This window comes from Ursus maritimus, unplaced genomic scaffold (genome assembly GCF_017311325.1).
Source record: "Ursus maritimus isolate PB19 unplaced genomic scaffold, ASM1731132v1 scaffold_29, whole genome shotgun sequence".
NCBI lineage: Eukaryota > Metazoa > Chordata > Mammalia > Carnivora > Ursidae > Ursus > Ursus maritimus.
The window spans coordinates 23,317,601-23,344,418 of record NW_024425452.1 but is presented as its reverse complement, the minus strand read 5'-3'; the positions used below and the strand labels follow the sequence as shown (position 1 = coordinate 23,344,418).

The following is a 26,818-nucleotide window of genomic DNA, read 5'->3' as shown; positions in this document are numbered from 1 at the left end:
ACACATACCTATTTAAAAAGAAGGAATGATAAAGAAAATATGCCAAAATGGTAACTTGTGATTCTGGTGAAGAGTATATAAGAGTATTATGTACTACTTTAGTAACTCCTCTGTAAATTCTCTAATATATTTTATAAGTTTTATGACTTCGTCTTTCATATTTGTTTTCAAGCCACCTGTAAACTGAATTTTATATAATATTTTCCCACATGAATACCTAATTGTCCCAACATCGTTTATTTAAAATCAACTTTTCCTTGCTGATCTGCATATATTATGTCCGAGTATGGATAAGTCTATATCTGGCCTTTCTCTTCTTTTCCACCTACACTAACACTAAAATAAAGACCTCTAATTTAAAGACAGCACAAAGAGAGTGAAAAAAACCAAACTACGACACAAGAGAAGATTTATTTACAAAAATGTAACAAAGGCCAGTATTTAGAATACACAGAAAAGTATTCCAAATCAAGAAGAAAAAGAAAGGCAATCCTATATAAAAAGGGTCAATTTCAACAGGCACTTCATAAATAAGAAATCTACATAGCCAATAGTCACATAAAATAGTGCTCAACTGCTTAGGTCATCAGAGAAATGCAAATTAAAACCACAATGGTATCAGACTGGCAAATTTTTAAAAGTTTGCCAAAATCAAGAGTTTGGGAGTATGTGGAATAACAAGAGCTCTCATCAAGTGTTCGTGGGAGTAAAAATTGGTACCACTTTGGAAAACAGTGGGGCATCTGCTAATAAATAACTGATGTTATGCATATCCTATGGCATAGCAATTTCCCTTAGAAGTAAATAATTCAGAGAAACTGGCATGCCAGCAAGTATGGACAAGAATGTTCATAGTAGCTTGGTTTGTAGTAGCTATAAGTTAGAAGCAATCCAAATGTCCATCAACAGTAGAGTGGATACAAAAAATTGTGGATATATGCAAATGAAATACATCACACCAATGAAAATGAACAGTCTATAGCTACTGACAAAAACATGGATTAATCTCATAAACACAATCTTGAGTGAAAGAAGCAAGATAAAAAGAATATACACTGTATCATCTCATTTATATAGAAGTCAATAACATTGGCTGAATAACATAATAGACTGAAACAACTTGTATTACTTAGTATGCATAAATAGATGGTAAAACTAAAAGAGAAGTGAAGAGCTCCCAGGGTGGGAACAGAAATTAGAAAAAACACAGAGCACTTCTGTGGTGTTGACAATTTTCTATTTCCTGATCTGGGTGAGAGTTAAGAGGATATGTGCTTATACACAAACAATAAATCAGGGAACACTACAACAAAAACTAACGATGTACTGTATATGGTGATTAACATAACATAATAAAAAATCTTTAAAAAAAGGATATTGTACAGAAATTTCTGCACAAGGTCCACAGTAATCCTATAGCAAACATGTATATCTAGATTACTCCCCCAACCTTCCAAGTTTGTAATACACATTCCTAAATGAGGCAAAAGGAGAAAAGTTGGAGAGAAAGATTCTAGATTAGTTTAAGATGGCTCTCTTGTTCCTGATTTCTGTTCCTAATGAGACCTGGCTATCTGGCTATAATACCTGTTTTTGGGTTCCAGGAGCTAGCCTGTATCATATATTTTTCTATTTTAGTTACATTTAGATGATTTTCTTACTGGCAGGGGTTGTAACTGAGATAGATCATGTGCTCAAACAACAGTGCGCCTGAGTGGTTCAGTTAGTTAAGCGGCTGCCTTCAGCTCAGGCCATGATCTCAGGGTTCTGGGATGGAGTCCACATGGGGGGGGGGGTCCTGGCTCAGCAGGGAGTCGGCTTGTCCCTCTCCCTCTTTCCTCATCCCCCGATTGTACTCTCTCTTGCTATGCTCTCTCTCTCAAATAAATAAATAAAATATTTTTTAAAAAAAGAAAACAATAACAGTAAATGTCTCTTTTCTAATTTATCAACATATGGGTAAATATCAGGCTTTTTATTCATAAGAAATTTCTAAATATAAATAATAATACTCATCAAAATGTTCTAACATCACTTTTTAACTTACCCTCAAAGTATGGTGCTCTTGTGCTAATAAAAGTCTTAGTTCTTCATGTAGTGTTATAACTTCCAGAAACTGTCCCCATAAAGCCATTAGAAGTGAACAAAGTTGTGCAAGATTCATATTTATAAGTTCTGCCAGTTCATCAGGATTTTCTATTTTCTGAAATGACAAGAAAAGAACTTCACTGCTTCCTGAGACTTATCATTTCTAAATATGTGTTATTGAGAACATTAATACAAAAGCAAATTTTTAGTTTTAAAAAGAAATGTTTGTGTGTGTGTGTGTGAATGTGCACATGCTTATATGTGTAGAGACCAGGTGACCAATGGCTTTTTCCTGTGATACTACAGTAATTTTCAACAGCTTAATTGATATTATAGCAATTTTCAACAACTTAATTGATATTTCAATATCTGAGATATAGCAATTATATCTCAGTTACTATAGCAATTTTCAACAACTTGATATTTCAATATCTGAGATTTGTTACTGAAACAGTCAAACATAGTTTAAAATAACAAATGAGGATTCTACAGAGCATCATCAACTTCAAATACTAAAATTCTGGGAATTTTAAACAATGTACAAATCATGATGAAAGTTATAAAATTTTTGGAAGATAATGAAATCTTAAAATAAGATTTTTTTCTCCAATCTGCTAAATACTTTAAAGATCTGTAACTCTTCAGAAGGGACAGAGATACCTTCTAAAGCACTAACTGTTTTTTCTTCACTCCTAGTTCCTAGGTTCCATATTGCTTGTGGTAATCCTCTTACAGAGTCAACACTTCTTTCTCTTTTGTAACAATTCATTTACTCACTGTTTATTGAACACATTTTAAATGCTAGGGCCCACATTCCACTCTAACTCAAAGATTAGTATGAGAAGCTTAGTCTAGTAAGAAAGAAAAGTGGGTAAACAATTTTAATATACTTTTATGAGTGTTCTAATAGTGATATTAAATTATCCCATTTATTTAAATATTCACCTAACTGATGACACAAGTTAAAAGTAATGAATTATACAATGAAATGTAGGATCTTCCATAAGGCATTTGGATTTCTTGAATAAGTAAAATAAGGATTTTTGGACAAAGAACAACAAAAGACTATAAGTCACGATGGTTCCTTCTCTTTTGGACAAGCATTTTTATTATGAGTACAAGCTTTTCTTTAATTCACTGAGGCAGCAGGGTTCAGGCAGATAATATCTTGCAGGAAAAATTTGTCTTCAATTACTAGAAATACTAGGAAATCTACCTTAAGTATATAGATAGATGCTGATTTCATTTCCCCATCTTAAAGAAGACAGAAGTAGTCTATTCAGGTTAAGGTTAAAAGCCACTCCCATACCATCTATATACTAATGACTGCTAAATCTTTATATCTGTATCACATCTCTCTGGAGCTCTAGACCCATCACCTACTAGATGACTATATTTGGATGTGAAAAGAAAGGTATTCAAGTTCAGTATATCCTAAAGAGTACTAATTATATCTCTACCTTCCCTTAACATTGCTTATCACATATCTCAAAAACGTTGCTTATCACATATGATATGTCCTTACTCAGTTTATTTTCACTTCATTTTGAAGTCTGCAATTCAGCAGGCTTTTCTTCTTCCCCCTGCAAACTGAGCTTCCATTTATCTATGCTAACTAAGAAAGGACATAAAACAAAAATTCAGCAAAATTAGTAAGAAGGGAAGGGATGGTGTCTTATTCACTTTTGTGACTTTGGTTACCAGTACACAGTGGTCACTCAATATTTACTGAATGAATAAATGAGTGAATGAATAATGAATTACAGCTTCAGATAAGGAAAAAGCTCCCCAAATTTATGAACAAACTCAGAAAATGTTGAAAAATTCCAGAATTCTGGAATGGAAGCTAATAGAATCAATATATGATAAATTTGGTTCATCAATGTATAATAAATCTACAGGTGTATTTTGCCCCAGGAAATAGTTTATAAACATATTAGAAATGAAGCTAACAAGTTTTTCATGTCTCTTTTAAGAACATACAAAAGATTAAAGTGTTCTCTAAAATAAATGGAAACATGCAGTCTTGTTCCAAGAATAGTTTTAACGGAGTTTAGAAAAAGAGTTGAATAAGCATTTGACAGTAACTAGACAGTGTTGTGTAAGGCAAGCAATGCTACTCTTAGTATAATCTACACACAAGTAGAAGTAATTCTCTTGGTTTTACCATACGTTGAATAATGTAAACAACTTTTTTTTTAATCCCCTGAGAGCAAGGCTGTCTAGATACCTTGCAATTATTAATTTTACTTTTCAGAAATCATGGCACAAAGGTTCTGAGAGGACTTTAGTATTTTCATTATTAGGAAAGCATCCTTTCAAACATAAATAAATTACTCCTCTAGTTTACATAAATCTTTACAATATGTCTCAAAATATAAATAAAATATTTTTATGTCAAAAAGGAAATTAGGATAAAGTCTGACAAGCTGTTTTATATGTATAAATATAGGAAAAATAAGATCTTACAGTATTTTCTCAAATAACATTATCTTGTCTTATATGGATATGCACTTTTTCATAGCAGTCACTGATCTTATTTGATTACAAAATATTGCTTACTTAAATAGACTTGGAAAAAAGATAAAAGAAGAAAATTATGTTCACTTTAGTGTAGAGTATTCCGCTTTTTCAGTTATACACATAAACACTAGAATCATATAAACTATTATGCCATTTTCATTGAATGAGGATTTTCCTCCATCATCAAACATTTACTGAAAGCACATTTTTAAGGTTATATAATTTTTTTAGATTGTAAGGGTCCGATAATTCACTTAACCATTCTCCTATCATTGGGTATTTACTTAGATTAATATTCTTATATTATAAATTATAATATATATGAGTCTGATTATTTCGTACTGATTGGATATATACTGCCAAATTAATCTCTGAAAAAGATCTCCAAGGTGAAAGATCTAGGAGAGAGATACAAGAATCTGTATCTTACCACAGCTCAACAAGCATTACATTATTAGAAAATCACAACAGATGTGACAGGTTAAAAAAGGTATGAGAATATTTAAAATTTTGTTTATTAGGTAATTAGTGAAATTGAATATGTTTCATTTATTAGCCTATTTTGTAAATGGGTATCCTATACAAACTTGAAAAATGGGAAGTATCAGGTTTTCCTATTGATTTCCTAAGAGCTCTTTAAATATTATTGTACCTTTTGTCTATTCTATCTGCTGCCAAAATTTACCCTAGGTTATTGATGTTAAACTTTATATCCATTTATACACTGAAATTTAAATATGTGTACCTAAAAAATTTATTAGTAATATACGAATACACATAGTATTTTTAAAATTTAGTATAAATGGATATAGAGCAAAGAGTAAAAATTTTCCTTTATAATTCCATCCTTCATGCAACTCTTTTCTGTATTATTGTTAACAGTTTAAAATACATATACACACATATGTAGAATATATATATCATGTGTATATATATTACATATATCTTCTTTCAAATATTTTATATGTAATCATATAAACATGATCAAATTCATACAAAGCTTTTTGCTTTTTAATCATATATAAAATCATATTCATATTTTTCTCCAGTTATTTTAATTAATATATCCTGAAGAGCTTTTCAGCATGAAATTAGTACCTGGCATCAATAAATATTTCTTGAATTAAATAATCCATGTCAGTACATAGAAATTTGCTTAATTCTTTTAAATGGCTACATGGGAACTCACAATAATGCTGCAATTCTTTATATTTATGTTTATGCACATGTATTAGCATTTTTGTGAAATATATGCATATCTCTTTTTCACAAGGGTGTTTTGAAACTGACACATACGATCTCTTCATAGGTTGTGAGCATTAATCATTTGCCAGTTTTAAATACTGCAAATAGCTTCTTCCAAGTATATTTCATGCTTTCATTTACCATGTATTTTGTTTTTAAAGTTTCAAATCATCAATATCATATTTTGTTCTTTACTGTTACTCGGAAGAGATTATTTCATATCCCAAGATCAGACTGTTTACATTACACATGTATATGCAAGTGTTTTTCCTAATTTTGGGGGGCATTTAACTTTTTAGTCTTTTTAGAATTTCTATAACATGGCATAAAGAACTAACTCTACCATACTATTTAGAGAACCCAATGTTTGTGATAGTTTATAAAATATTCAGTTCTTAAGCATACTACTGACTGTTTCAGTGCTATTTAGTTCCATTTATTTGTCTTTCTATTCTTTTAGAGAAGTCATACTCTATTTCCATGACTGTAGTTTTATTTACATTTTAACATACAGCTGGGCAAGTCCCTCTACAATAATATTATATATTTTTAAAGTTTTCTAAGTCATTATTACCTTTCTTCAAGTGAGCTTTTAAAATAAGTCAAATTTTAACATTTCCAATGGTATTTTGATATGGATCCATCAATTATTAACTTAAAAACTGGTATCTCCCAGTGATTATTTCTCTTCCCATTCAAAAGTACGTTTACTTATTCAAATATCTCAGTGAAATATTGCAGATTTTTTCACATTAATCGCACACATCTTCTTAAGATTACTTCTAAATGTTTAATGTTCTTTTGGGTAACTATTATAACAACATCAATGATTCTTAAAGAAAATTCTTATCTTATTTGAGCTGTGGGGAAAGCCTCTAGGAGAGTATACAAAATTACTTGTGTATCCTGCGTATGTATAACTTTATAAGGAGAAGATAGATACCTTTTTCAAAGGGGTCTAGTCCTCATTCAAATTTACATACAGAAATACATTCCAAAGCCAAATATTTGTTTTGGTTTGATTCAAGTCTCTGATTTCTTCCATTAATACAGCTAACTGAGAGTGAAATACATAGTGATCTTGAAATAGAACATTTAAAATAGAACATTTAGTTCCATCGCCAATAAAAAAAAGGGGGAATAAGAAAAATCTATTCAATTTAATTTCGAGAATAAACTAGAGGAAAAACGATCTGAGTCACAAAATGATCTGCTGAAATAAAACAATTTTTATTTCTAAGCTATTGTTTTACAAAAACACGTAGTTTAAGGATGCTTTAAAAATTTGTCTAGAAATTCTTTTGCGTAAGCTAATTGAAGAAAGTGCACACTTTTGACAGTTAATCGTCTTTGCTATTTCATTTATATGCAGAATAATGTACATTTTAAAGATAAGTTAACTTTATGCTGAAGCCAAAAGTCTTTTATCAACTAAGTTGTGATTCTACCATGATCAACCATTTGAGAAAGGATAAATCATTATTAAGTTTTCTTAGATAAAATATTTAGAATAGGAAACAGAATCCACTCAAATAACTCAATAATGTTAATTTAAAAAAATCCAAGTACCTTAACTTCTTCACATAGTTCAGTAAGTCGAGCTTCTACATCCATTTCCTCTGAAAGGAGTAAAGAGTAATTAGAGGAAATATTTCAACGTTAGATCTGAAAACTATTTTGAAATTATCTAAATACAGTTGGCCCCTGAACAAAATGGGGGTTAGGGGCATCAACCCCCCATGCAGTCAAAAATCCGTGCATGACTTCTGACTCCCCTAAAACTTAACTACTAATAGCTTACTAATGACAAGAAGACTTATCAATAACAAACAGCTGATTAACACATATTTTGTATGTTATATGTATTATATCTGTATTCTTATAAAAATAAGCTAGAGAAAAAAATGTTAAAATCATAAGAGAAAATACATTTACAGTCCTATACTGTATCTATTGAAAAAATTCCATGTATAAGTGGACTTGTGCAGTTCAAGCTCAGGTTTTTAAGTGTAAATTACCTTTACAAAACCAGAAGGTTGAGAAATATATGGACTATATTCAATGACATGAATTTCAATGTAGTTTATTGTCATGAACACATTAATCATGCAGGTAACATGATAGCTATTAAATTCTACATTCTGACCATTAGTGTTCCAGTTCTTATAAAAAGCTAACACTGTCAAGGAAATACTGACTGTGGACCTAAAGTAACTTGCACAACTACGTCACAGAAAAGATAAAACATATAATTAGGTTTTATTGCATTTCATACATTGTAAATTTCCATAAAGTTTAGCATTTGTTTTAGATGTATACATGCTTTTTCTACAAAAGGTGTTCCTAAAAAATTCAAGTCAAATTAATTTTTATAGCCAAAACATATTTATAACATACCTGAAGCATAGGTTATTTAATAGCAAAGAATGACAAATCCTTTCAATAAGAATTAAGTTTCTAATTTAGTTTAACACATTGTTCTCTATAAGATAGCCTAAAACTGAGGCAAATTTTTTTCCATACAATCCTGACTTATTTATTGTATGCTATAATCTCTATAAGAAGTGTACAGATTAATTTACAATTAAAATGATAATACTTATAAGGGACTACAGAAACTAACAGAACAGAAAGGTTTATTGGTTATTTTTTACAGGGAAGGAATTTCATTAAGGCCTGAAATATGTTTAGATACACCCAATTTTTAATTAGAAATCAAACTAAAATGAGTTTTCCTACAAGAACTATACAATAGCATAGTTGTAACCACACAAAATTCCATAACCTTGTTGTTCCACAACCTTAACTGGTCATTCTCACACAAAGGCAAGAATGGATTCTAGGGACATGCCTGAATTTATGCATCAACTGATTATCTCATGAGGTAGACTTCAATGTATACTATTTGATTAAAAAAATAAATAAACATTTAAATTTGATAAAGTTACATTTATATGGTAAACACAACCAACCTATGATGTGAACAACAAATGCTCCACTAGTAATTAAAACCAGTACGACACACATATAGCTTGAAAGTCACAAAATATATAAAGTTGTAATTAGATATTGATATGTATCAAGAAAGATTGCAAATTTGGTCGACCCACTGATGACTAAAGAAATCAGTTAATATCTCACAAATTATTTCACTGTCAATCAGTGGTTTCTAATATAGGTTTTCCAAAATTTAAAAAAAAAAAAAAACAGAAGAACCTGTATTAAAATCATAACTTCCGTATGTCAATGTCTGTATTCACATTACTAATAAGCTTTTCCTTTGATAGGAGAAAATCAGTAAAAATAATTTTAGTAAATTAGATATCCTACCCATAAATTTTTAAAAAATGAAAAACTTTAAAGTTTTGAGTTTTGATACATTTTTCTAGTCTTTACATACAGGAGTCTAAATGCATAAGCTGGTACGTTTGCATTATGGCTAGTGAGAGCTACTTCAAGGCAAACATCTTAATGCTTAAAAGCAAAATTTAAAAATCTTTGAAATGATTTCAAAATCATTCAGGATTTTTAAATGAGTTTAAAATTCTATTCTAGGGGGCGCCTGGGTGGCTCAGTCATTAAGCGTCTGCCTTCAGCTCAGGGCATGATCCCGGCGTTCTGGGATCCAGCCCCACATAAGGCTCCTCCGCTGGGAGCCTGCTTCTTCCTCTCCCACTCCCCCTGCCTGTGTTCCCTCTCGCTGGCTGTCTCTCTCTCTGTCAAATAAATAAATAAAATCGTTAAAAAAAATTCTATTTTAATTTTTCTCCTTAAGGTTTATTTTACACATATACAAACATATAGAAATGTGTAAAAGTGGTTATTCTCTTACATAAATGATTTGTTTTTTATGGCTCCTGCTGCTAATTTAAGGTTACAGTGTAAAACCCATCCTTCCATATTTTTCAAATATACTTACATACGCGCACATGTCAAAGATATTGCCAATTTGGTTGCAGGCTATAATAAAGCTAATATTGCAATAAAGTGAGTCAAATAAATACTCCGGTTTCCCTAAACATCAGAAGTGCATGTAAAAGTTATGTTTATACTATACTGTAGCCTATTAAGTGTGCATTGTGTCTAAAAAATATACATAATTAAAAAATACTTCATTGCTAAAAATTCTACCATCAGTTGAGTTTTCAGTGGGTTGTAATCTTTTCACTGGTGGAGGGTCTTGCCTTGATGTTGATGACTGCTGACTGATCAGGGTGGTGGTTACTGAAGGTGGAGGCAGCTATGGCAATTTCCTAAAATAAGACAACAATGAAGCTTGCCAATTCTGCGGACTCTTCCTTTCATGAAAGTTACCTCTGTAGTATGAGATGCTGTTTGGTAGCATTTACCCACAGTAGAACTTCTTCCGAAATTGGAGTCAATCTTCTCAAAACTTGCCACTGCTTTATCAACTAAGTTTGTGTAATATTCTAAACCCTTTGTCGTCATCTCTACAATCTACACAGCATTTTCACCAGTAGATTCATCTCACAAAACCACTGTCTTTGCTCGTCCTTAAGAAGCAACTGCTCAACTGTTGAAGTTTTATCAAGAGATGGCGGCAGTTCAGTCCCATCTTCAGGCTCCACTTCTAATGCTACTTCTCTTGCGGTTTCCACATCTGCAGTTGCTTCCACCACTGAAGTCTTGAACCCCTCAAAGTCATCCATGAGGGCTGGAACCAACTTCTTCCAAACTCCTTTTAATGTTATTTTGACCTCTTCCCATGAATCACACATGTTCTTCATGGCATCAAAATGGTGAATCCTTTCCAGAAGGTTTTCAATTTACTTTGTCTGAATCCATCAGAACAATCATCACCTATGGCAGCTACAGCCTTACAAAAACGTATTCTTTAAATAATAAGACTTGAAAGAGGAATGACTCCTTGATCCACGAGCTAGAGAATGGATGCTGTGTTAGCAGACATGAAAACAACATTAATCTCATTGACCATCTCCATCAGAGCTCTTGGGGAACCAGGTGCATTGTCAATGAGCTGTCATATTTTGAAAGGAATCTTTTTTTCTGAGCTGTAGGTCTCATCAGCGGGTTTACGATATTCAATAAACCGTTGTGTTGTGAACAGATGTGCTGTCATCCAGGCTTTGTTGTTCCACTCATGGAGCGCGGGCAGAGTAGATGTAGCTAATTCTTAAGTGCCCTAGGATTTAGGGAATGAACACTGGCTTCAACGTGAAGTCACCAGCTACATTAGCCCCTAATAGGAGAGTTAGCCTTTTCTTTGAAGCTTTGGAGCCAGGCGTTGACTTCTCCTCTCTAGCCATGAGTCTTTTTCCAACAGAAGGCTGTTTCGTCCACATTGAAAATCTGTTGTTCACTGTAGCCACCTTCATTACTGATCTCAGCTGGATCTGGATAACTTGCCGCAGCTTCTACGTCAGCACCTGCTGCTTCACCTTGCACTTTGATGTTATAGATACAGCTTCTTTACTTAAGCATCATGAACCAACCTTTATTAGCTTCCAACTTTTCTTCTTCAGCTTCCTCACTTCTGGCCTTCATAAAACTGAGGAGAGTTACTGCCTTGCTCAGGATTAGGTTTTGACTTAAGGGAATATTGTGGTTGGTTTGATCTTTTTTTTTTAAGTTTTTATTTAAATTCCAGTTAGTTAACATACTGTGTAATATTAGTTTCAGGTGTAAAATACAGTGATGCAACACTTCCATACATCACCCAGTGCTTATCACAAGTGCACTCCTTAATCCCCATCACCTATTTCACCCATTGTCCCACCCACCTCCCCTCTGGTAACCATCAGTTTGTTCTCTACAGTTAAGAGTGTTTCTTCGTTTGCCTCTTTTTCTCTCTCTCTCGTTTTTTCCCTATGTGCATCTGTTTTGCTTCTTAAATTCTACATATGAGTGAAATTGCTACTAAAACATCCCTCCTAATAGCATAAGGCTGCTTTGCTTTCTCATCATTTGTGTGTTCACTGGAGTAGCACTTTTAATTTCCTTTACTAACTTTTCCTTTGCATTTACACCTTGGTTAACTGGTTGGTGAAAGAGGCCTAGCTTTTGGCCTGTCATACCTTTCAAGGCATCATCCTCGCTAAGCTTAATCCTTTCTAGCTTTTGACTTAAAATGAGGGATGTGGAACTCTTCCTTTCACTTACACACTTAGAGGCCACCGTAGGGTTATTAATTGGCCTAACTTCAATATTGTTGTGTCTCAGGGAATAGGGAGACTTGAGAAGAGGGAGACAGATGAGGGAAAAGCTGGTCAGTGGAGCAGTCAGAACACATATTTATCAGTTCACCTCTTACGTGGGTGTGGTTCATGGTGCCCAAAACAATTACAATAGTAATATCAAAGATCACTGAGCACAGATCACTGTAACAAATATAATAATAATGAAAACATCTGAAAGATTGTGAGAATTACCAAAATATAACACGCAGACATGGAGTGAGCAAATGCTGTTGGAAAAGTGGTGCCAACAGACTTGTTTGATGCAGGGTTCCACAAACCTTCAATTTGTAAAAAATGCAGTAGCTGTGAAGTACAGTAAAATGAAGTATGCCTATATATGGGTTCTGGAGTCACTTTTTTACAAAAACATGATTGTGTTTTACATACTTTTCTGCAATTTGCTTTTTTCTCTCAGCGATTCTACATGGAAATCTGGTATGTAGCTGTAAAGTGTTTTTTAATGGCTGCTTAATATTCTTTGGTGTGAATGCCTTATAATTTCTCCACATTCTACTCTTTGTCAAATGATAGGCATTTATCTTTACTTTCAGTGTTCTGTCACTAATTAGAATACTATAATAAAGATGCTTATACATATACCTTCACATACATCAGATTTCTATGATACAGGTTAACAAAAGTGGGGATGCTAGGTCAAAGGGTAAATATATCCTAAATTTATTTTCCAAACCACCCATCCGTTCATCTGTTCATTCATTCAAAAGATATTTATAACAAAGCTCAAAAAATACCAATATAATACTAGGTGTTCAGGATAAAAGATATCTCAATAAAAATATTATTTAATTAACTCCATTAATGGCTTGAATTAGGTCTTTTCCCACCTAACCAAAAACTGGGCCCTTCTTTATATAGGACTTATATAAGCAGCATTCTGTACAGTTAATTTAGAATTTAGAATGCTCAAATGTAAACTGGCAGATTGGCAATACAATAGTTTAGACAAGAAGTATGTTTTTATTGCTAAAAGAACACTAGGATCACAATTTCATACTATGAATTCTTTAATTTTATACTTACTTTATATGAGAATATAAAACTATATTCTAAAATAATGACCATAAATAAATCTTTAATCTTTCTTTTTTCTCTCCTGATAACAAGATCAGTTTCTCCATTAACAGTTTTAGTGAAAATTGGCCTAATTTAAATTTTTCTTAGCTAGTTCTCATCTGAGAAGTAGTGAGAAAGATTTTGGCTCCTTAATTTCCTTTTGTTCGTACTTCTGAAAACCAAGAAACACACTATGATTTTATTTTTATTTCTACAGCTTTTCATAACTTTTAAAAAATGCAACTGCAATGGGTCTATGCAACACAAAATAAAAACCTACAATATACTAATGAAAGGGTAGTTAAGTATTATTACCATTCAAGAACAAGTCTAAAATGTATAGGGAAATATGTAAATAAAATAATGAGATCAGAGTATTTCCCTTAAAATATGTAATATCTGAATAGTGGTGAATTGATACTATTTTACTGTTTTTGATACTATTTTGTTAAGTTTAGAACAATAAAATTAAATCCAAATTGACATAAAAAACAAAACTAGATATTGAAGATGTTCCTTTTCTTTATTTCTGTAATATCATTAAACCAACAAATTCTGGCAATAAACATGGCTTCCGTGCTCTTTGTAGGAACTGTGAAAAGAATATGGAAAAAAGCCAAAGGAATCTTTGTATTTACCATTTCAAGTTTTAATTACATTTTAAGTATTATAAATTAAGAAATTAACCAAAGCTTATCTACAAACAGAATTGATCCTAGAAGTAAGTTCTAAAATAATAGTGGTAGGAACATTCTATATTAATAAATACATATTTATGAAATTTGACACTAATTTAAAGCAAAGTTTCATACTAATAAAAAGTGATTATTTACTTAACCTATTTTAAACGTACCTAGACAGTTGTCTTTCTGGGTTCGTGGCTGTTTTCTTCTGAGAAGGCGTTCATAAAGGACCTGCATGTTGGCCTTGGCTAGTTATAAGGATTGCACACAGCACTAGTTACTAATACTCCTTTTACAACAAAGTTTACTAGAATTTTCCAACTTGTTATGCGTAGACTTAGTATTGATCTGACAGTGCAGTTAGAACACTAAAGCAGAGTCTTTCGGTTAGTTAATTAGCTTATTAGAATTGCAAATGATGTACATTCAAGTTTATATTGCTTTGTTCTTTTTTCTATTTAAATGTATGCACTTTTCAACATTTCATAATCCAATATTATTTTTATTTTTAATTTCTTAGACTCAGAATTTCAGAGCTGGCAGGGATTTCAGAGATGAGCTAGATCCACCCCTGCTTTTACAAGTGTAGATACCAGGGCCCAGAAAGATTACATGATGTGCCAAAGCCTAGATCCCAGAACCTGAGACTCCCATTTCCAGTAAGAGCTCCTTGCACCAAACCAATATTTAACTACATGTCACCAAACAAACAAACAAACAAAAAAATGTACATCATTTAACTAGGAGAAAAGAAAATGGCAAAAACAGAAAGGAATTCAAGGCATTATTTTAAAAGAGGGAATAGAGTTTAGATACATCTTTTAAAGTATGACAGAGTTTAAGACTTTTAAATATTACACACTTCTATGAAAACTCAAGAAAAATATCAAATAGTAAAAAGAAATACAATAAACATCCTCTATTCAGGAACCACTTTAGGGGCATCTGGGTGGCACAGTCAGTTAAGTGCCCCGACTCTTGATTTTGGCTCAGGTCATGACCTCAGGGTCGTGACATCGAGCCCTGCGTCAGGCTCCATGCTCAGCACGGACCCTGCCTGAGACTCTCTCTCCCTCTCTCTCTGCCCCTGCCCCCTGCTCTCTCTTTCCCTCTCTAAAATATTAAATCTTAAAAAAAATAAATCTTAAAAAAAAAACCCAAAAAACCTACTTTATAACCACTTATTAAAACTGGTGAATATAATGATATTTAGTCAACAGTGTTTTATGAAAGTATTATCTAGGGCTTATAATTTAATTCTGCTAGGATAAAAATAAATAATGTTAATAATTCAGAATATGTAATTGTTTCATTTTAAATAGTTACTAGTATTTTTAGATGTTCCCTAGAAGATGCATTCAAGAATAAATTAAAATTTATAATAAACAGAAAATATAAATATGAAAATTTTAAGAACATAAAATGATACCAATAAACATTTATTGAAGATGAGTCTTGATTTTAAAAATCCCTAAGAAACTATAATAAGCTTTGTGTTGATGCCTATATACTTTTCAAGTAACAACAAAAACTGTATTGTGCCATTTCATTCCCTCATTTATTCAGCAAATATATTTAGAGTAGGTAGGATTGTGAGGTACGAATAATTTTATTCTATCACTATTATTTGCTTATTTAAGACTAAAGTGTAGGTTTGCTTTAGAATTTGGTCTCTGATAACATATTTTAATCAAATAATTTGAAATAAAGTTTATGCTCATTTAGTAACAAACTCCTGAAATTAAATATAAGGAAGGGCTTTTAATTATGATATTTTCTGTATTATATTATATGTATAAGGTCAAATTAATTTATGTAACATAAAATCCATTCTTACCTGTGAGAAAATTTAAAACATGATAAATGAATTATCACGTTTATTAGATTAATAAACTAGTAACAAAGTGCTAATACAGTGTAAGCTATTTGAAATAAATCTGAGCTTTGAAGAGACAATTGTTTTAATTATTAATTATATATTTTACCAGTAAACATTCTTTTTAGAGAGAAATATTTTTTCCTAAGTTAAAATGTGATTCATGTGTTTTTTATTCTCAAATATTACATGTTAAATCTATTTGAAAATTAAATGCAAATAGACTTCCTTATTATATAGGCATTTATAGGTCCACCTCATATATGACTCTCTCTATTAAAACCACCAGAAGTCCCATCTCTCTGGGTGAGTTTCTCCTGTTCATCCCAATGCTGGACTGATCACTTATTAAAGGAAGAGAAGTCAAAGCTCTTTAAAGAGAGAGACCCCATTTTTTCCTCAGGATCTAGCTCAGTACCTAACAAAGTAGGTGCCCAAGGGAATCACACCATTAAGAAGTCTCACTCCTAGAGCTACTTCACACCCTCTGCCTTTTGGATATCCGTATCTTTCCTTCCTATTCACATACATCTGGTTCCCTTTAATTACCCTATCTTTCAAATGAAATCCACTTTGTATATACAATCCCAAAGCTAGTAAGTGACAGAAATGGCTTCAAACATGCACTCTAAACTACAAGATAATGCTTCTATGAATTCTACCACATCATTCAACATCAAACTAATTAATTAACAAATTTTCTTGTTTCTTGAAATACCATCATACATTGGCTTCTGAGCTTCACACCACTTTTTTTTATAATTCCGTTTTTCAGGTACATGGTATTGTCCTTCATTAATATTGTGGTTTAATAGTTTGGTAGTTTGGCCATTAACCAAAATTCATAATGTGATTCTAAGAAGATGTGTTGTGGAGTTCCAAAAAAACAAATTAAAAAATATATGGAGCATCATTTTTCTATTAATTGAGGACAGTGATAGCCTAAATTAGTTCTATTCTACAAACATTTCTTTCATGTTCAAAAAAGAATATTTTAAAAAGTTTACATATGAGACAGTCTCTTACAGGATTTTCCTAAGGGAAATAGAAGGATTCTAAGTATACAAAATAGCAAGGAAGAAGAGTATTTCAGAGAATAGTAATCAAAAGGGTTCCACCATTTTTGCCTTGGGAAAGAATACATGAGCAAAAAAGAAGAAATTTTCCTATTGCTTGTACCTCTGTATATACATTGGGATACTTGAATTAAGTATTCCACATAGTTAACTGAGTGATATCTGTTAATCAACTCCACTAGAGTGGCTGCTGATAGGCAGTGGTACAATATCCAGCATTTTCTCACAGCTGAATTTAAGTGAGGTACAAATCATTACATGTTCTTACAATCCTTTTGTATCCCCAGATAGGCAATTATAAAAATAGACTAATTACTCTCAAACCCAAGAATTATTTTCAGTAACAGTGACTACTTTTAAGAGTGCATCAATATTGTTAAAAGACCGGCATCCTTGAGAAACAAAGAAATAAACAAAGAACAGTGATTAATTTAAGTAAAATTTAAAAGTAATTCTTGATTTATTCAAGTATATAATGATAAATTTATTCTGAAGAGATAAATAAAATGTGCTTATTATGATAAGCTACTAGCTGATGTTTGAAAAGAAAAGCTTATTAAACTATCATAAAAGTTCTGAATAAAAACTTATTTTTGCTAATCCCCAAAACTTATCTTTTGCAAAATATGTGCAAAAGCATTTTGCAAACTACAAATGGTATACAAAATCAAGGCAATATGATTTTTTATTGTGTACTAAAAAACATATGCAGATATTATTGTTGGACTAAAACCAAGATTATTTTTTTTAGGGATTTAAATAAATTTCAAAATGTTAAAACTGAGTAACATTATTCTCTGAAGTGAAATAAAAGAACTAAGACCTGAGATCACTTAAAACCAAATGTATATAAAAATGTTCCACGTACCTACAATTTGTTTAGACTGTTAAATACTTGGAAGCACGGATTTAGCTTATTTTCCCACGATTCTGTAGATAATGATATTTGCTTTCTAGTATGCTTTCTGATTATATTTTAACAGGAGTAGTATATTGACATATACTTTTTAAAAATCTATCAAAAGACTCATTTCAAACTTAGCACCAAGAAGTTATTTCTCAATATCATAAAAAAAATTTTAAATTGCAGAAAATAATTATCAAGAGTCAAAAAAGATGGAACTGAGAAAGAAGTAAAAAGTGAAGCATACAAACATTATGGTTTTAGTATAGAAAAACTATGGCAAAGCTGCTAACTAGCAAAGTGAGAATGAAGAGAAGCTTGAACTATAGGTTAAGTCTGGCTACTTTTAACATACCCAGTTCTAGTTTCTGACAAGAGGGAATCTCTTCTGTTACCGTAATGAAGTAGCTGTGCAATCCTTTGAAGGCTAGCAGCAAAGTGGCACAGAGTGTATAATGAAAATGATAGGCATGATGTAGAAAGGAGTCTGCAATGATGAAGCTGCAACCCTAAACAAAGAATAGATTTGGGATATAGAGTGTTAGTTACTAAAAATCTAAATATATTACACTTGAAACTTAGAAAAATAAAGGAAAAAATCCTAAGCATTTATTAATTATTCTAAAACATAAAAAAATCAGCAATATTGTAGGGAGTTGCTCTTATTCATACAAGTATTTAAACATATAAAAGTGTGACTCTAATAATTTCAATTACGGTGGGCTTTTAAAACGAGCAGATTAAATTATAGTTTTTGAAAATTTGAGATTCAAATTCCATTTGCACTGAGGGACAGACACTCTGCTTTTATAGCATGAGCCCCTTTTCTTCTAAGGGAATAGTGGTTGTACTTGCACTACCGTAAGCTGGGTCTCAATTCTGGCAACTGATCTTTACAAGCTCCTTTGGAGTGATTCTACCAGTTCTGGTAAGGAAGCAAGAGGTGATAGTAACAAGTCTAAAAAGGCACTGGCTGTCAAAGATCTCCACCCATTAAGTCTACTAAATCTTTAAGTATCAGGTTAGTTTTCACAACAAACAACTGGAAACAACCAATTTGTTAAGATCATATTTAACTAGATCTGTAAGCTGTTGAGCTCAAATAATTAATAAATAAAATAAACATCACATTCACAGATGAAACAGTTAAAAAACACTTCATTTAAAATAAGAGGGAAAAAGGATGTATAAATATATCAGTTCTTACGTCTGGCGATAACTGTTTTGTGTAGTTAATACCAAAGACCACACTTTCAAGAGTAGGAATCACAGAATCTTTGTTTTGTGCTGGTGCATTTCTATTTAACCAAGTAGTCTTCACAGGGCGAGGAAAGCTGGAGGAATAAGTATTACATTATTATTGTCATAATAGTCTATTTGAATGTTAAATGTTTACAAAAGAAAAGCTTATAAGAATAAAGAGCATGTTTTGCAAGGCTATAATTTCTAAAGTATTCTCAAATTTTTCCTTTAAATAATTACAATGATTATGAAAAGACAATGAAAATATAAAAAAAATAAGACTAGATGCCTGAGATAACTTCTCCATAACTGGGCTTCAGGAAGTCTCAAAGAATTCTAAAGATAACACCGTGGGATCCAGAGTAGCTAAACGACAAATGAGGATCGAGTTTTAACTTGGAAATACTGGACTGTCAGGACTGGTACCAAGTTTATAAACTTAACAAACATATTTGGATTCTACTTACAGAAATAAGGAGCTTCCCACATAAATGTAGAAAAAGAAAAATTACTAAATCTACTCGTTCTCTATTTCTCAAAAAGAAGATACTTCCTTTCTCTTTACTACAAGTCTATGAACTCTACTAAGACAATCTTCAAGTAGTTCAAGATACTGTCTCAATCCCATATCATAGGACTACTGCTGTTAGTATTAACATTACATTTAATATACCATAAATTCTATACAATAAACATATTGTTTGAATGTTTAAAATCACATACAATTTTGAGATAAAATATTGGCTAACTGTAAGTAGGCCAAAGCATTTGGACAGTTTGGCAGTTCAGCAAAAGGGAAAAGACAGGAAAGTAAATCAATTTTGGCATAAGCAGAAAGCAGGCTTCATTTCCAAAATCAATTTGCTTTGCAAAAATTAAATATCCATATCCCAGCAAAGAAGGGGGTTGCGAGTCAATGGTAAATTACACTTATTACAATGTGTTTTTCAGAACTGAGTCATAAAAGTTGTACTTAAAAAAGTTCAAATATAAAAACAGGTCATGTAAAAAACAAGCAAAGAAAGAAATCTTGTGTGGGGTTACACTTTTTATAAATAATTGATTTAAGGTCTATAGTTGGGTTGATCACAGAAATTGTTTTAAATAAAAGTAACATTTAAAAAGATGATATTGTAAAATAGTTTTTCATTTTGTTTAGAGGAAAAAAAATCCATCTATAATAAAACTTCAGGAAAAACTTGTCAAAGCATAGTGAGGAATGTTACCCTTAACACGACCCCTCTACCAGCATGCACCAGCAAAAAACTCTTCTTTACCCTTTCCTTGCTTCCCTTCTCCAACCTCTCATTTACAGGCAAGGAAAAAGGCAGGGAAAGATGCTGCTTCTTTCATGGCGAGGCTCTAGCCGCAAGAGAGGGGATATGAAGGCCCACGGCAGCTAGGTAAGACACAGCGACCTCAGCTGCTGCAGCACCTCAGTGTCTTTCCCGGTCACTAACCAGAGCCAACAGTTAATCCTCCTGGCTTCTAATTCTGAGCCAAAAATGTCTTCTTCCAGCAGATGGTCTCTAGGAGATGAGCTGCCTCTTTCTCCTACTAGTCTGTGGCAAAAACTGCAGCATTGCAAGAGGAAGCACACATTTAACTCACTAGGATTAGTGATGTAAATACCACTAACTCTAGTCTGGGCCTTAGAAAGCAACTTGAATAACGGAGCTAACCTCTATTAACTGTACATTTCTCAGAAGAGAAACTAAGCCAGTATTATAAAGAAAAAGGAACGGTTCAAATAGTTCAGTTAGGATTGTTACTGAAATTACAACAAGAGATTCAGAAAAAAAAAGAAATATATTTTATCAATAAACTTTTAACATTAAAGCCTAACATGTAATTCAAAAAAAAGTAATATTGTATACTACTTATTTGAAAGCTTTATTTCAAAAAAGCCACTTTCTTATCAAAGAAGTTTCATTCAGTTATCATGTTATTACATACTAATTTATTCAGTCAACATCTAAAATTTTTTTGAAGTTTATAATAAAATTATATAATAGGAACACTTTCCTGTACAAAAGTTATAGCAACAGAGAACAAGCTTTCTTAAGAGGTAAGACAAAGATAGCAAAATAACCAGTTACAGATCTAACTATAGAATAAGGAAAACAAAGGAAGTCATTAGGAGAAGACTTCTTCCTGGCCCTGTGCTCTCAAAGAAACCATGCAACAACACAATGGAAGAGGTCCTCACAGATTTTAAAACAATGCAAGGATACACGCCACAGAAAGCTGTTACTTGTGGGCAGTATGTTAAATTGTATTGGTCTTCTATAAATCCTGAGGGTAGTTATACAGAATTACCAACTTAGTTTTTCTGATAAATCAGTTTAACATTATAACCCTGAAGCATCATCCCAAGTATCAGTTGTTGGAATTGGAATTGACAAAAATTGTAGACAGTACAGAAGTCAAATTAATTTGGAGTCTTTTCATATAAGTTACTGATTTTGAAAGTGTCCATCTGTTGACCATACCACAAAAGGATGGTGTTTTATTTTAAAAAACTGAAGAGCTTGAAATGTATTCTCACATAATGAAAGACAATCCATCTCCCTATGGAAGTGGGCAGAAAAAAATTATCTTAATGCATTTATTATAATCTAGAATATTATGTACTTTTAAGCTAAAATGGTACATGTTATAGTTTAAAAAGCTTATTAGTAAAGATCCACAAAATTAATGACTTAGAAAACAAGAATTATTGTATAGCACAGATTTAAGAAAAATTAGGTGATCCAGACAAGAGACAAAGAAACAGAAAAAACGAATATACTTTTTCAGAGAATGAACATAGTACATAGCATTGCTTAAAAACACAGGTACAGACTAAACAATGCTGTATGGTTATTTCCAGACTGCATTATTTTTCTTGGTCAGTTTATTTGACAAAGACTGTTTTATATTTCTGTATTAAAAGAATTATCAATCTAATGTTCCCATACTCTTAAATGTTATTACTCTAGTATAAAATGAAAGCATTTATTTAATAATTATAAATTTAGAAATTCTGTATTACTTCAATTAACTTTATCAAAGTATATGTTTTCACTATAAAATAAAAGACATTACATTAATAAGGGCCAGAGTATTGGTTAAATTTACCTTATTAGTGGCTGGTGTAGTGCAACCAATGATGCATGGACTGTAACGGACACAACAGAAAGGTGGAAATAATCAAACATAACATTAACATGATGATGAAGGCCTCTATGGAGGCTAAAGTGCAGCTTCAATGTTCGGCTACTTATTAGTTGCAAGGCATTCAGATCATCTGCCCTAGAAAAAGCAATACATTTGCATATAAGTATGGCATATTTAGTAAAGGCTAATATTTTGTAGTTTAAAGTAGCAAAACAGTTACTTAATTACTTTTTTAGAACTTGAAATGAGAATAATTTTTAAAGCATCACATTTGCATTTAGACAAAAATGTGAACTCTAATAAGAAAATAACCAGATCTTACCTCTAGTTTTCTATCAGTCCATGATATAGACTGTTTTTACAATAATGTCCCTATAAAACGAGTCCTTTTTGATAGTTTAGGAATTACTCCTATCTTTCACTAAATTTTATTCCATAGGGAATACAGTTCCTTATAAGGCTGCAGTATAATACAGATCAAATCCTACAGTAATAAATCCCAAAAAGATAGTTAAAATTATTTTTCTTTGTACAAAACTTTGTTATTAAGTGCTGCTCGAAAGTAAGCAACTGGTTGATATCTATTTACAGATATTTAGTCTGTTATTAGATTTATACATATAAAAAATTAAAACAATGTTATGAGAATGATTTCCAAGTGTGTTTGTGTGCATGTGTGTATGTATTTTAACCCATACATACATTTTAAGTACCTATAGTTAATAAATTACTAAATCATTTTAGCTTAGTTCATTTACAAGATTCTGACTTGGTTTGAAATTTAATCCCTTAAGGAATTCTTTGTAATAAACAAGTATTACAGAGGAGCAGTAGCTGCCGCATAAAAAATTCTTATTCCTCCATGATAGTAAAGAGGACATCTCAAGTATACCTTTCAAAAGGTAACTGCTTAATCATTTATCCTACAAGTGTTATCTAAATTTATATATAATTTTCAAGAAGTACTTCTGTAATTACATTTGAAATGAGAAAAAAACCCTACAAAAATAAAATTGTTAAACAAATCTCTGATTCTTGTTTTAAATGAACAAAAGCATAGTGTGTCCCTAAAATACATGATTGCATGTCCAGATGTGTGAACAAGTTCAGAGTAGCCAGTCCTAAAACTTCCTCAAGGGCTCTAGGAATTAATGAACTAGAAATAACTGCAAAGTATAAAGGTCATCAGTCTTGAAAACTCTCTAAATATCAAGAGTCCTCCCTAAAGATGGCATCACTCATGCCATAAGAAAGACTGTCAGTGATACAGTGAAAGAGAGTTCAGTTATATTTAAATGTCTCATAGTAGTGGTATTATATCAACAGTGGAGTTTCTAGAGTCGAGGGAATTGTTTCATATTTCTTCAACTTGTCTGATTTACTACCTGGGGCTCATGGAATTGACATAGGTGCAAAAGAGTAGGCCTAACTACTCTCACGAGACTCCACAATTAGACAGAAGTAGTTCAAATAAACAAGAAAGGGAGACGATAAATTCTAACAAGAAAATGGGGAATACATAGCAGTTATGAGAAACTAAAGATTTTTAATTGTTTGAATAGCCTACTTACGAATAATCTCCATCTGTGAAGTGTAGATCCAAGGATAACAAAAAATTCATTTCTTCAAGGGTTTCTTCAATCTTAAGAGAAATTACAATATAAGGTTTTTTTGAATATTCGAAGTTAGAAATATGCCTTGAGGCTCTACAAAAAATATTTATCCAAATATATAGGAAGAGATGTTTACCTTTTTTTCATCCAACAACATTTTAACTTTGAAGATCATGACATCATTTAAAACAACCTCCTCATTTTTATATAGAATTTGAAATGTTTTACTGCAAATCAGAGAATCATGAACCGAAGCTGGAAAAGCTAAAGTCACACCTAAAACAGATAAGATACGTAACTGACAGGTAAAAAGGAAAAATATAATACAAGTAAATTAATAGTTTAAAATACTATAAGTCTGATTATATTACTCCAATGCCTTATAATTTTCTACAGCAGTATTAGAACATTTCTGAAAGTTTAACAATTTCTATATAAAAAATGAATAAGTACACAATAACCACTATAGAACTGTTGTACAATTTATTTTAATCTGAGAAGGTACATGAGGAAATCTCAAGGTAGATTTTTAAAAGATTTTATGTATTTATTAAAAATTTTGAAGATTTTATTTATTTATTTGAGAGAGAGAGTGAGTGAGAGAGAGAGCACAGGGAGAGGGAGAAGCAGGCTCCCTGCTGAGCAGGGAGCCCGATGCGGGGCTCGATCCCAGGACTCCAGGATCAGGACTTGAGCTGAAGGCAGATGCCCAAGGTGAGTCACCCAGGTGCTGAGTCACCCAGGTGCTCCTCAAGTTAGATTTTTTTTTTTTAAGATTTTATTTATTTGACAGAGATAGAGACAGCCAGCGAGAGAGGGAACACAAGCAGGGGGAGTGGGAGAGGAAGAAGCAGGCTCATAGCGGAGGAGCCTGATGTGGGGCTCAATCCCATAATGCCGGGATCACGCCCTGAGCCGTAAGGCAGTCACTTAACCACTGTGCCACCCAGGCGCCCCTCCTCAAATTAGATTTTTAAAAAAGATTTTATTTATTCATTTGAGAGAGAGACAGAGAGACAGCACACACGAGCAGGGGTGGGGGGGAGAGGAGGGGCAGAGGGAGAAGACTCCCTGATGAGCAGGGAGCCCAAACAATCCCAGGACTCTGAGATCATGACCTGAGCTGGAGGCAGATGCTTAACCAATTGAGCCACCCAGGCACCCCTCAAGGTAGGTATCTTAAGAGGAATAATTTATTTATATACCCAGAAGGAAGCAGTTTAGTTTTTCAGAGATGCATACTAAAGCATTTGATTGGCCATTGTCCCGCTGCTGAGTGGTAATCTCTAATCCCTTGGAATAAAGAACTTGTTTGGCTTTTGTCCCAATTCCTTGGAAGTAGCCTCTAAATCCTTAGAATTTCTCAGGACAGGCAACCACATGGGAGAACACCTAAGGCTGGGGGGTGGTGGTGTCGTGGTCATGGTGGTAGTGGAGTTTATTCATGGTGGGCCCAGACAGTTTATGGTAAGGAGATGACTCAGGATGGGGGCTGCCACACAAGACCAACTATGTGACTAGAAAGGTGGGGCTGACACACATCATGTGAGCCCAACCTCCAGTGAGCGGAAAGGAGGCTGGAGATTGAGCAATGATTCAATCAGCTAAGCTTCCCTGATTGGCAATACTCCACGTATTGTCACATACAAACTTTCTGGTAGGGTAATGAATCCTGACTCCTTGGGGGAGAGAAAAACAGAAGTTTCACAAATCTGGGACCCTCCCAGACCTTGCCCTACGCATCTCTTCTTTTGGCTGGCTCTGTTATGTATCCCTTTGCTATAATAAAACCATAATAATAAGTAGAGTGCTTTCCTGAGTTCTGTGTGTTGTTCCAGCAACTTACCAAACCTAAAGGGGTAATAGGAACCCCAAATTTGTAGCCATTTAATCAGAAATGTGGGTAGCTTGTGGACCCCTGAAGTGTGATCTGATGTCTGAAGTGAGCTCAGTCTTGTGGAAGAAGATTGTACCCTTTACCTGTAAAGATTGGTTTACCTTCATCCAAGTTGTTGGTGTCAGGTCATTACAAGGTGGAATTTAAACATTTAAATAAGGTGGGCATCTCTGCAGAGCAGGGAGCACAGAGTGGGATGCCAGAGTCTAAATGGAATAAGGAGGTGTTCAAATGGAGCAGTTGCCTAATGTCAGAGCCTGTGTAGGATGAAGAGGGCAATCCTGGTGGAGGGATGACTTAGGGTGAGGTACTGGGAGCCCAAGCAAGATGAAAAGAGTAACCACATGGGAGAACACTTAAGGCTGCGAGGGTGGGGTGGGGTGCTGGAGCCCAAATTAGGTGAGGAGGGTGTCCTTGCAGAAGAGCAGCCAGGGACAAGGCACAGGAGTCCAAAAAGAATAATGGTGGTGAGGGTGGGTGTGGGCAGTGGGCCTGATACACTCTGATGGAGGCAAAGTAAGGTGAGGCCAACATCCTTACAGTAGGAACTCGTGGCACAAAGACTTAGTACATTCAAGTGGGTTTGAGAACAGTATCCATACAGAGAAGTGACCTGGCATGAGGTGCTGAAGCCCAGGAGGTGTAAGGAGAGCATCCTGAGGGAGAGGGAGGGGGTGACAAGAGACTGGCACATATGAGAGAATGATCAAATATGAAAATATATTAAAGATAATGAGAGTCAGGTTTCTCACGGAAATCTTTCAGAGAAAGGATGTACACGTATGGAAAGTAGATAAAAATATAAAATGAATCCTGTGGTACTAGATTGAAATTAGAAATACTGATGTGAACTCATGGTATTCGAAGTATATTTAGGTGAAAACAGGTGTAAATTTGTATATGCATGTGTAAATATATGTGTGTGTACATATATGCACTCACTAGCTCTGTCCACTCAAAGGGCCTGAGAGCAACACAGCCCCAAATATTGGTTTCATAATACTTTTTGCCATTAAAGGAACCAGAGCTTTTGGACAAATGGTTAACTCCAGAGCTGGGGCACAGATAGGACAAGAGAAGTCTGGATCATCTTTTCATACCAGAAAGTAAAGAAGTACTAAAAGAATAAGGGGACACATCAAAAGGACATGGAAGCTAGCTTGAAGAGGTTACCGCTGGCCATTTTGGGGATGAACGGAGCATCAAAATAAATTATGATA

General features: G+C 33.1%; 1 protein-coding gene across 1 annotated transcript in view; it reads right to left on the bottom strand.

Annotated features, from left to right (window-relative positions):
- The window catches only part of FAM135A (family with sequence similarity 135 member A), a 123,888-nt gene that overhangs the window by 54,069 nt on the left and 43,001 nt on the right, over nt 1–26,818 (bottom strand). The window contains exons 6-13 of the mRNA XM_008684820.2: nt 23,838–23,977; nt 23,660–23,730; nt 22,050–22,223; nt 18,895–19,021; nt 18,043–18,196; nt 14,002–14,079; nt 7,426–7,475; nt 2,048–2,203 (exon numbers count right to left, since the gene is read on the bottom strand). Of these exons, the coding sequence (XP_008683042.2) occupies nt 2,048–2,203; nt 7,426–7,475; nt 14,002–14,079; nt 18,043–18,196; nt 18,895–19,021; nt 22,050–22,223; nt 23,660–23,730; nt 23,838–23,977 (950 nt within the window). The remainder of the gene's footprint in view (nt 1–2,047; nt 2,204–7,425; nt 7,476–14,001; nt 14,080–18,042; nt 18,197–18,894; nt 19,022–22,049; nt 22,224–23,659; nt 23,731–23,837; nt 23,978–26,818) is intronic.